Genomic DNA, 12,500 nt, shown 5'->3' with positions numbered 1-12,500 from the left:
TCCACACCCCACTCCAACATACACCACTCCTACCCACACAACCACTGCTACATCCCTACCCACATCCTCACACCCACATCATCTCCCCAAACTTACACCCAACCCTCACATCCCCACATACCCACACATACACACCACACCTCATACCACCACATTACACCACCCCACACCACTCCACACACACTAGCACTGACCACTTCTCGGCACCCACACCACACACCATCATCTGTACACCCACACACCCACAGACGCACACACTTACACACACATCCACATGTCAAAGTCACTAACCCCTATCCACACGCACACACTTACACACTCTCACATGCACACACGCACGCGCACCTTCGTTTTGGGATCACCAGTCTTCCTAGCTCTCTAGTCCAACTACTTTTTTCCAACCAGTCGCCATGATTGATTCCTTAATCCACACGATTTTTCCTCTCTCTGTTTATTTCCGCGTGTTCCTTTCTGTTGAAGAGCGTAGGCTCGAAACGTAAATGACTTTCTCACCTTCCCGAGCGTTAAACTAATACACTTGCTTGTTTTTATACACTTGTCTTCATCTTTTGTTTTTCTGTAATTTCAACTATATATAACATACACACACACACACACACACACATATTATAATATAATATATATATATATATACATATATATGTACATATATATATACATATATATATATATCATGTATATATATATACATGTAATATATATATATACATATATATACATACATAATATATACATACATGTATATATATATTAATATAATATATATATATATATATATACATATATACACACGCATATATATATATATATATATATATACATACATACATACATATATATATAATATGTGTGTGGTGTGTGTGTGTGTGTGTGTGTGTGTGTGTGTGTGTGTGTGTGTGTGTGGTGTAAAAAATACAAACTGGGACAAGAACGCAAAACATTAAGAAGACGATGCAGAAAACACGGACGGGACATTCGAAGCCTTCTATCTTCAGTCAAGAACCAGATCATCCTCGCAATTTCGGCTGATATATATATATATATATATATATATATATGACACTGGTATTCCGTTGGTTACGACAATGAGGTTTTCCAGTTGATACGATCAACGGAACAGCTTGCTCGTGAAATTAACGTACAAGTGGCGAACACTCCACAGACACGCGTAACCTTAACGTAGTTCTCGGGAAGATTCAGCGTGACACAGATTGTGACAATGCTGGCCCTTTCAGCTGCAGGTACTACTCATTTTTGCCAGCTGAGTGAACAGGAGGGATGGGAAATAAAGTGTCTTGCTGAAGCATACAACGCACCGTCGGGAATCGAACTAACGGCCTTGCTATTGTGAGCCGAATACCCTTGTAAAACGAGTAAATCGTAAAACTAGCTCAGTCGTGGAACAAATTAAACTCGTGCTGCGATACATATATATATATATATATATATATATATATGTATATATATCACGTGACCGACCAGGCTATCAGATGTTGCTACACATCGCTGGTCACAATGCGCTTCGCATTGTTTTAGCCTTCAAATGACGCCGCCTCGGTGGTTAAGCGAGCAGGCCAATATATATATATAACGGGAAGGTTTACGAAAATAAACAAAAGACGAAGGCATGTGGAGTACAAACAAACAAATGTATTAGTATAGCGCTCAGGAATAGAAATAGAACAAGTCTTTTACGTTTCAAGCCTACGCTCTTCGAGAGAAAGATACACAGAAAAAAAAGGAGAGAAACAAGGAGAGAAAAAATGCGTGTAGGAGCTCACGGATTTCTTTCAGTTTCCGTCTACCAAATCCATTCACAAGTCGACCCGAGGCTATAGTAGAAGGCACTTGTCCAAGGTGCCACGCAGTGGAACTGAACTCCTAAACACGTAGTTGGGAAGCAAACTTCTTACTAACAAAGCCACGGCTGCGTCTATGTCTGTTGTTTTGTTTTTGTTTTGTTTGTTCGTTATTTTTTCCTTGTTTGGTGTCTTGAGTTTTCACTACGTTTCTGTTTTGTTCTTGGTTTCTTGGCACAGGACTCATGAAGTTATGGATAAATTCGAATATCATTCTAAATATCATTTGCCGCATTCAGCGTTCAAGCTCTATATTAGAAATTAACGCAAAAGAAGATAATACGGACATTTTTATCTTCAGATTGCAGTAACAAAATGTCACTTACCTCCGCATGCAAATAAAGCGAAAGAGAACGCCGTCAGTAAAAGGAACATTTTTCTTTAAACCTGCTCAAGTTTACAGAATGACTGCTACACCAAGAACTGCTCTTTTTATATACAACCCTGTTGTCATAAAGTTCTGTGTATATATTATACATGCATACATAAATACACACATACACACAAGCATACATCCAAACATACACACGTACACGCACGTACACACACACGCCAATATATATATATATATATATAGTATATATATATATATATATATATATATATATATATATATATTCGTATGTACATACATACATCATACATACTACATACATATATTTGTATGTACATACATACATACATACATACATACATACATACATACATACATACATACATACACATATACATACATACACATATACATACATACATACATACATATATACATGCATACATAATATTATATGTATGCATATGTGTAATGCATGAAAATGAGTAAAAAAGCAGGAGGTTTTTTTTTAATTCTTCGTGTAACGAAAAAAAAGGATAACACCTGGTTTCTCCGCCCCGTTCTTCTTCTTCTTGTCTGTGTGTCCCGTCGCCCACAGTCACACGTACGATATAAGCGAAGTGGCCCACATAAATACGTGGAATCACATAGTGTATTAGACTTAGAGATTAAACTGGAAGAAATAATAATGTCACATTGCATAAATTATTTTAAAGCCATTAATGGACTAATGGAATCGTTACAGTGTCAAGAACATGCCTTGCAGCCTTTGCAGACATTTACGTTATTGGCAGAACCGTTAGAGCGTCGGATAAAATGCCTTTCGGCATTCGTTCCAGCTGTTTTAGTTCAGAGTTCAAATTTCGCTTAAGTCTAATTTGCCTTTCATCCTTTCTGGATCGAGGAAATAAAGTTCCACTCAAGTACTGGATGCATCGATTATCTCTTCCTTCAAAATTACTGCTACTGTGCTAAATTAGAAGCTATTATTGTTATTATTATTATTATTATTGAGTAAGAGAGCAACGCATGCCATCAAAGCGACATTGGGGCATAAATATACGAAACCAATATACCCATCATGATAATCTGTCTGATAAGGGTACACCAGGTACATACATGCATCACAACCACATGTACGTGACATTTTCTTCAGGTCGTGTGGCCCATCCCACTCAAAAGGTCCCTGAATAAGGGTTGTTTAAGGATGTCGAACAAAACACCCATATTTCCAGAAGTGAATTATTCAACCCCAAAGAGTTCCTCTCCACATATGGCTATGATGCTCCCCCACTATTTCTACCCGAGATCAGAGAAGCACGTGTTGTCAACCACCAAGGGACATGCTTAACTTGTTAAGATCAAACAACTGTCAAGCACCTCTGCGGTACTGAGCAGAATATTTGCTGTAGCCCATCTTTTACACCAAGGCAAAACATTTATTCTTATCATTTTGGTTTGGCTCAGGTTCGGTTTTATTTCTGGTAGGATTTACGTGGGTAGTAGGTTACTACCTGCAACATTAGGTATCCACAAGTTTTCAACAGTCTTTCAAGTGCTTAGACCATCCTGATAATCCTTGCTGTCCCTAAGAGACAAACTTTCTGTAGGAGCTCTACCGAGCATTCTGTTTGAATGTCCTTCAGCCATTTGTCTGTCTTTGCTTTCTGTTCTCAACGTACCAATTATTACAGGCATGACCATTACTGTTCGCATGCTCCAAATTCTCCCTATTTCAAGTTTTTAGGGATTTTTTTTTCGTTCTCTTTCTTTACGATCCTAAAATCAAACGGGCATGATAGGTCGATAAGTAAGCAAGTTCGTTTTTCTTTATAATTGTTACGCCTGATCTATTATTTTCTAACTTCTTGTCCGTTTGAATAGGAAAGTCCCACAAAATCTTACATTTCTCCGACTCCAGTACTCATTCGAATCGATGATTGTACCATGTATTTCCATCTTCAGCTCCCCTCTACATTTTTATGACACATTCTCTCCATATATTTTTTTTTTCAAGTTTTTTTCAAGTGTAGCAGCCCAAGATCAAGCGATAAAAACCAAGTTGTTTGTTTTTATCGCTTGATCTTGGGCTGCTACAATTACGCTCTTTGTTACTTTTTTAATTGGCCCTTTTTAACCAAGCTCAGGATTATTTTGATCCAATTACGTCTTCAGTGGCTCTCCAAACTTGGCCATGAAGAGGTTTCTCTTCAATATGTCTGATGTACTCTCTTTGTATTTCATTCTTGTTCTTTTCTCCTAATACGCGCTCCATCGCCTGTTCTTTATCAACTGTCTTTAGTAGTTTTTCTGTGCTGCTCTGTAAATATTCGACTAGACTTTTTCTTTCCGTCTGTACACATTCGTCTGCAGCTATTATAGCTCTTCACCTTCGTCTCTCCACATCTTTTCCATTCTGTGATATTTCAATCGAAACTGATCGTCTTTAATAATTCTGTGGAATAAGAAGGATATAGGCGCAGGAGTGGCTGTTTGGTAAGTAGCTTGCTAACCAACCACATGGTTCCGGGTTCAGTCCCACTGCGTGGCATCTTGGGCAAGTGTCTTCTGCTATAGCCCCGGGCCGACCAATGCCTTGTGAGTGGATTTGATAGACGGAAACTGAAAGAAGCCTGTCGTATGTATGTATATATATATAAGTGTGTGTGAATATGTTTGTGTGTCTGTGTTTGTTCCCCTAGCATTGCTTGACAACCGATGCTGGTGTGTTTACGTCCCCGTCACTTAGCGGTTCGGCAAAAGAGACCGATAGAATAAGTCCCGGGGTCGATTTGCTCGACTAAAGGCGGTGCTCCAGCATGGCCGCAGTCAAATGACTGAAACAAGTAAAAAGAGTAAAAAAAAAGAGTAAAGAGATATAAATACAGAGGTGACTAAAAATTATCGTTCGTTGTCTGCCGAAATAATGTTGAAAGAGTTCGAATTCAAGTGTTGTGCAGAGGTTCCCTCGTGTCTGGCACCAGAATCTCAAAACAGAAAAGTAACAAGATTCCTAGCAAATTAAAATTTTGGAACATTTATACAATACTTACTTGCTCTTTCCTAAAATAAGACCAGTTTCCAATGCCTCACTGAAATAATGAAGTTTACGATGACAATATATGTGTATGCCTCTGTGTGTGTGTGTGTGTGTGTGTTGTGTGTGTGTGTGTGTATGTGTGTGTGTGTGCGTGTGTGTGTGTGAGTGTGTGTGTTTGTGTGTGTGTGTTTAATGGCCAGTAGTCAATCTAAGGTTACTGTGCTCAGTCATGTATTGAAAGAAAGAGTTTGAACTAGAGGTGATAACTTCTTTCTATCAATCTCTCTCCCCTTTTTTTCCCCTTTTTTCTTTTTTCATTTCTGTTTTCTTTTGTTCCTTTTCATTTTCTTTTTTTTATTTTTATTTTTTATTATTATTTTTTTTTTGTTCTTTTCTTCCCTTTTCGAAAACCTACGCCACCCCTTTTTTTTTGTTTCTTTGGTTTTTTGTTTTTTTCATCCCCCAAAAGAAAAGCTCTACCTTGTAACTTGTCCCATCTGTGTGCAGCCCTGTGTGGCCAATAAAGAAACTTATCTTTATATACATCCATACTCTCTCTCTCTCTCGGTCCCTCTCTCTCTCTCGGTCCCTCTGTCTCTCTCTCTCACACACAGACACACACACACACACAAACATACACTCACTGATACATACATACATTTTTGGAGTCTTTTGTTGATTTTCTGTCAATATCCCAAAAGGAACTCATGGGAATTGTGGCTGTTTTTGGAATAATTGAATGAATTGATGTCACTAATGTAGTTAAAACTGGTTATTTATCAAAAAAGAGGGATGGTTACATTTTTTACAATATGTTTGTTTATTGAAAGAGAGCCTCTGTATGCAAGATTGCTGAGAGGTGGGAGCTCTCTATACTGAGTGCTACATACCCTTCATAGCAGGAGAGCTCTATATCTGTAGATGCCTGGACCACCTACCCTCCTCGACCCTCTATAAATCCAGCCCTGATAGTCACTACTATTTAAGAAATTTTTTGTGTGGTTTTGTTTCAAGAAATGCAAAACTATATGCGTAGGAGGAGTGGCTGTGTGGTAAGTAGATTGCTTACAAACCACATGATTCCGGTTTCAGTCCCACTACGTGGCACCTTGGGCAAGTGTCTTCTACTATAGCCTCGGGCCGACCAAAGCCTTGTGAGTGGATTTGGTAGACGGAAACTGAAAGAAGCCCGTCGTATATATGTATATATATATATATATATATATATATATATATATATATATATATATTATTATATCTATATATATATATATATATATGTATATGTATGTGCGTGTATACGTTTGTGTGTCTGTGTTTGTCCCTCCACCTCAACATCGCTTGACAACCGATGCTGGTGTGTCTATGTCCCCGTAACTTAGCGGTTCGGCAGAAGAGACCGATAGAATAAGTGCTGGGCTTACAAAGAATGAGTCCTGGGGTCGATTTGCTCGACTAAAGGCGGTGCTCCAGCATGGCCACAGTCAAATGACTGAAACAAGTAAAAGAGTATATAAAAAGGAAATAGTAAGAATTTGGATAAATTATAATTTTATAATTATATAATTATGTAATTTTAAGTGTATATCATTCATAAAACAATAATTAACAAAGAATTTAATACTACTTATGCATTAGGGTGATGAATTTAAAAAACGACTAGTATTTTTTAAGGACATCTTATAATTCACCAAATTTATTAAATCTACTAGTTCTGCATTTGAGGATATCAATACTTTCTATTAAGCAGAAATTACAAAAAATATTTACACCCTTATAAGAAAGAGCAGTTCATATGATTGACCATGAGATTGAATACTTAATATTGTTCTTCAATTAACAGATTAGAGTTGCCAAAAAAATGTATTGTAAGTTTTTTATATTTGAAAGATTTTAAATGGTTATGCAATCTTGACTTAAATCTTGTTGCTGTAGCACCACTATAGTGATACATATACATACATACAAACATACATTCTTCTATACATTCATATGCATGCATGTACATAGTCACATAAGAAGAATATTTAATTTGAAGCTTGAACATCATAAAAAATACAAAATGTAATTTCTTTTTTATATATATTTAAAATTTTATTTTCATACATTTTCACATACGTATTTTATAAATTTAAAAAATGTGTTCAAGGAATTATGATCTTTTACATACAACCTCTTTATATATTTACAATTGTTTCTCTGGTTTGCCGTATATTTTGCATATTTTCTCATTTCAGTATGGCAGAGACACAATAAATCTCTCACTCACCCTCTTTCTTTTAAGTTACATTTCACACACATGTATATGTGTGTGCGTATAGATAGATATAAGTATATATACATATACATATATATATATATATATACACGTGCATATATACATACATATATATGTATGCGTGCATACATACATGCATACATATCATATATATATATATTGGTGTACTGGAACAGTTTTCCCCTTCTTTTTCCTTCCTACTAAATAAGTGATTACCACGCAACCAAGAACTGGGTAATTCTCGTCCATTCATGAACAGTGTGTTTTGTTAATAGGCCCACAGGCCCATAATTTATTTATGGTACAGTACATCTAGCTGTATGTGGGGTACTACACAGTAGTTTAGTTCACAACTGCAAGAGCATAGGGTACTATACAATGCTATACTTCACTGCTGCAAGAATAGGTGCTATGTGATGGTTAAGTTCACTGGGTGGCGAGTGATGGTGAATGAAAAAGAAAATAAAAATGAATTAAATTAAAATAAAACAAGCCAAAAATACATGATAAGAAAGGGAGTAAAATTGTAGATGATAGTTTGTTATATATTGATTTCTTTTGATTGAATAATTTTTGACTACATACATGTCATCAGTTTTTTAATTTTGTGTGTGTTGATTGTGGCAAGTATCAGTAAATTTGTGGTTAGTTTTTGACTGGATGTGTGGCCAGTTTTCAAGTACACAAAGATAGATGATCAGTTTTTGAGTATGGTTTGTTATTGACTGGATATATGGTCAATGTTTGACTGGAAGAGTCAATTGTGATTGGACAAATGATCGATTTTTTGATATGATATAGTCAATCTTGTACTCATTTAACCTTTTTTAGATATGCAGTTTTTATATATATATATATAATTTAATATCGTGTTTCTACTGAGTGTGTAGTAACTTTTTGTACTCATATTATTTACTGAGTATATGACAAGTTTTTATTAAAGTGGGTGTTTAGTAATTAAGCTTCAGCCTTGATGGACTTTTCATCAACAGTTTTTGTTGCCAAATTTTTCTTTGGTAGATTTTCCATTGCCAACTTTAGTGTTGCTGGCACTTTTCACTGACAAGCTTTTCCATTTAAAGAGTTTTCACAGCCAGACATTTTGTCTCCAAAATTTTCACTGCCATGCTTTTTCACCAACAAGCTTTACATCATCAAATGTTCCATTGCTTGATTAATATATATAATCCATATTTTCTGGAGTTTTTTCCTTCGGTAAAAGAACATTATTTTTCCAGTAAAATATATTTCAGTTATTTTGAAAAAAAAGGCTTATTTTGTATTAATTTTATTTTCATTTGAATAGTAAAATAAATTTGTGTTTGATGACTGAATGTCTGGGCACGAAACATGTGACCACAATTTTCATGACCCAAGAAAGAATTGGATGAGACAGCACAAAATTTATTTCTCATTCACAATTTAAATGTGTGTGAGTGTGTTTGAGTGAATTTGCATGGAGGTGTGCAAGCCTCATCTACACAAAACAGTATGTGTGAGCCTGTCTATGCAAGTGTCTGTGTGTGAATGTGAGTAACCAAGCCTGCCTACCTGTGTGTATGTATATGTGTGTATATTATGTATGTGTGGTCACTTGTAATGAGCAAATATTTATTTAAAAATCCAACAACACAAAATCTACAAATAAACAAAAATATGTAAACATTTTTTTGAGCAATTATCTGAGATTTCTTGAATTTTGAGAGGCTGGGGATGGCATGGCATTGGGTGTGGTCAATAAGAGTAGGTACATCTTTATCATCATCATTATTATTATTACTATTATTGTTGTTGTTATTATTATTATTATTATTATTATTATTATTTGAGTTCAGATTCTATTGATGTTGACTTTGCCTTTCATGCCTTCATAGTCGATAAAATATGTACCAGTTGAGCACTGTGATTGATGTAATTAACTAGCCCCACAAAAATTTCCCTCAAAAATTTCAGGCCATGTGCCTGTTGTAGAAAGAATTATTATTATTATTATTATTCTGAGACCCCCTTCGGTCATGACACAGACCATAGGATTGCACCTAGAAAGTTACCTTCCCAGGCACAAGTCCAGGCAAGGTTGTTTATGGAATACCACCAGTGTTATCCAACGGAAAGGCAAAGGCCAATACAGCTTGGCATCAGTGACATCGCAACTCATTTCTACAGCTGAGTGAACTGGAGCAACGTGAAATAAAGTGTCTTGCTCAAGAACACAACATGCAGCCCGGTCTGGGATTCGAGCTCACAACTTCACAATCATAAGCTCAACACTCTAACCACTGAGCCATGCGCCTTCACTATTATTATTATTATTTATTAAAATTCACAGCTTATGTTGTTGGGTATGATGGAAAGTGCCAGCTCTCCACAGCCAGCAGACTAAGGTGACACTTGTTTTACTGGTCATGCTTCAAGAACCTTTTGAAGAATTCTTGCAGTTCCAAGTAATGCTGATTTTTGTAGGCATTCTACCTTCACATTTGTTCCGATCTCTTTCAGCCATGCTGGTAGTTGAGCGCTGATACTTTCAAGTGCACCAGTTACCATTGGTGTCGCGTCTACTCTCTGCATTGACCACTATTATTATAGTGGTGAGCTGGCAGAAACGTTAGCATGCAAGACGAAATTCTTAGTGGTATTTCGTCTGTCTTTAAGTTCTGAGTTCAAATTTCGCCATGGTTGGCTTTGCTTTTCATTCTTTCGGGGGTCGATAAATTAAGTACCAGTTGTGTACTGGGGTTGATCTAATCAACTGGCCCCCTACCTAAAAATTTTGGGCCTTGTAACTAGAGTAGAAAAGATTATTATTATTAACTTTTCAAAAATATCTTTGCTTCTCTAAAATAGACCAGATGCCCATTAAGAGACAGATTTAGCACAGCTGAAATGGTTTTGACCATAAGTCTGCTTGATCATAGCTAGCCTGAGGTTAAACAACAACAAAACCAATTGTTTTGGCCCATTCAGGACACTTATACATGGTCGCTCAACATGCTAGAAATAGCAACCAAGTTTCCACACAAATCCCACCTTAACATCTTGAGAGAAGGAAGAGCAACATCTTAGGATAATGTTCCTAGATACCCTAAAGAGACAGGATGGTCCTGATTGGAATGTCTTCGTTAGGTAGTCTTTTTTTCTTGATCAGGATTGATCTGGGACTACCTTCACTTACTAACATTGTACATCTATTCAACTAACAAGCTGTGTCTTCTCTCTCTCTCTCTCTCTCTCTCTCTCTCTCTCTCTCTCTCTCTCTCTCTCTCTCTCTCTCTCTCTCTCTCTCTCTCTCTCTCCTTCTGTGTTTCCTCTCCTACCTCTGCCACAACAGCTTCTGTTCATCTGAATGTGTTCTACCTATGTTGGTTTCCTCTGTTGTTTGGGAGGAGGAGGATGGATGGATGGATTGATGGATGGATAGATTGTGGAAGTAGAGAACTATACATGTAAGCATGCAAAGTTTTGTGTCCTAATATCACTTAATATCATCTGAAAGGGATGACAGTCATCAAATTTACCATCTCTCTCTTGGATGAAATCATTGAAAAACAGAAATGCCAATAGTACTCCAGAGACTGATTTAATAAAGCTACTACATCCATAAAGGTATCACAATGAAAAGAAAAAGAAAAACAACAAACAACTAGTCCTCAACTAGGCCTTCTGTCAGTATCTTCTACAAAAGTGGTCTTGATTGTCATTGTGGCGAGAAATATCTTTGGCATTAAGAGCTAATGAGGAAGCCTCTAGGCAGTCACTTGGCCAGCAAGAGATAGCAACTAAATTTCCCTCAAATCACAGCTTATCATTTGAATAAAATATATATTAGAGAATGTGGTCTTAGGTACATTGTGCCAAGAAAAAAAATAAGTATAACCATAAGACTATTCAATGAGCATAGGTCTGGTGCTAAACATTAATATTACCAGTATAATATAGCTTGGAGTGAGATGAACTCTACTATACTATATTAATTTCTGCTCTATCACTTACATAGTCATGGTACCATGTCTTTTTCAATGAGTTATATAACTCAACATCATCATCATCATCATCATCATCATAATCATCGTTTAATGTCCGTTTTCCATGCTAACATGGGTTGGACAAGTCGACCGGGGTCTGGAAAGCCAGACTGGCTTCACCAGGCTCCAGTCTGATTTTGGCAGTGTTTCTACAGCTGGATGCCCTTCCTAATGCCAACCACTCCGAGAGTGTAGTGGGTGCTTTTTACGTGCCACCGGCACAGGGGCCAGAGGAGGCTGGCAATGGCCACGATCGGTTGGTGCTTTTTACGTGTCATAGATGTAAACATCTATGACTATCAACTGAAACTAGTAGATGCATAGCAATAACTTTGCAAGTGAAAGAGTTTTTTTTTTTGACTGATGTAGAAATGTCAACTGTTGGTAAAATAAACTTTGAGTGGCTGTGTGGTAAGTAGCTTGCTTACTAACCACATGGTTCCAGGTTCATTCTCACTGTGTGACAGCTTGGGCAAGTGTCTTCTACTATAGCCTCGGACCGACCAAATAATCCTTATTACTATAGGCAGAAGGCCTGAAATTTGGGGGAGGAGGTAGTTGATAATGTCAACCCCAGTGCTTGACAGGTACTTATTTTATCAACCCCAAAATGATGAAAGGCAAAGCCAACTCGGCAGAATATGAACTCAGGGCAAGAAGATGGATGAAATACCGCTAAGCATTTCACCCAGCATGCTAACAATTCTGCCAGCTCGCTGCCTTAATAAAAATAATAATAATCCTTTCTGCTATAGGCACAAGGCCTGAAATTTGTTGGTGGTGACTAGTTGATTACATTGACTCTAGTGTTTCACTGGTACTTAATTTACTGACCCGCAAAAGGATGAAAGGCAAAGTCAACCTCGGTGGAGTTTGAACTCGGAACATAGTGATGGGCAAAATATTGCTAAGCATTTCATTAAGCATGCTAACAATTCTGCAA

General features: G+C 36.9%; 1 protein-coding gene across 1 annotated transcript in view; it reads right to left on the bottom strand.

Annotated features, from left to right (window-relative positions):
- Positions 1–2,317, bottom strand: part of LOC115224002 (mast cell protease 1A) — a 12,255-nt gene extending 9,938 nt beyond the window's left edge. Inside the window, exon 1 of the mRNA XM_029794786.2 lies at positions 2,207–2,317. Coding sequence (XP_029650646.1) covers positions 2,207–2,255 — 49 coding nt within the window. The 5' untranslated portion in view covers positions 2,256–2,317. The remainder of the gene's footprint in view (positions 1–2,206) is intronic.
- Between the last annotated feature and the right edge of the window lie 10,183 nt (positions 2,318–12,500).

This window comes from Octopus sinensis, linkage group LG24, assembly GCF_006345805.1.
Source record: "Octopus sinensis linkage group LG24, ASM634580v1, whole genome shotgun sequence".
Classification (NCBI taxonomy): Eukaryota; Metazoa; Mollusca; class Cephalopoda; order Octopoda; family Octopodidae; genus Octopus; species Octopus sinensis.
Note: the sequence above shows the minus strand (reverse complement) of the source record. Positions and strands in the feature narration are given on the sequence as shown.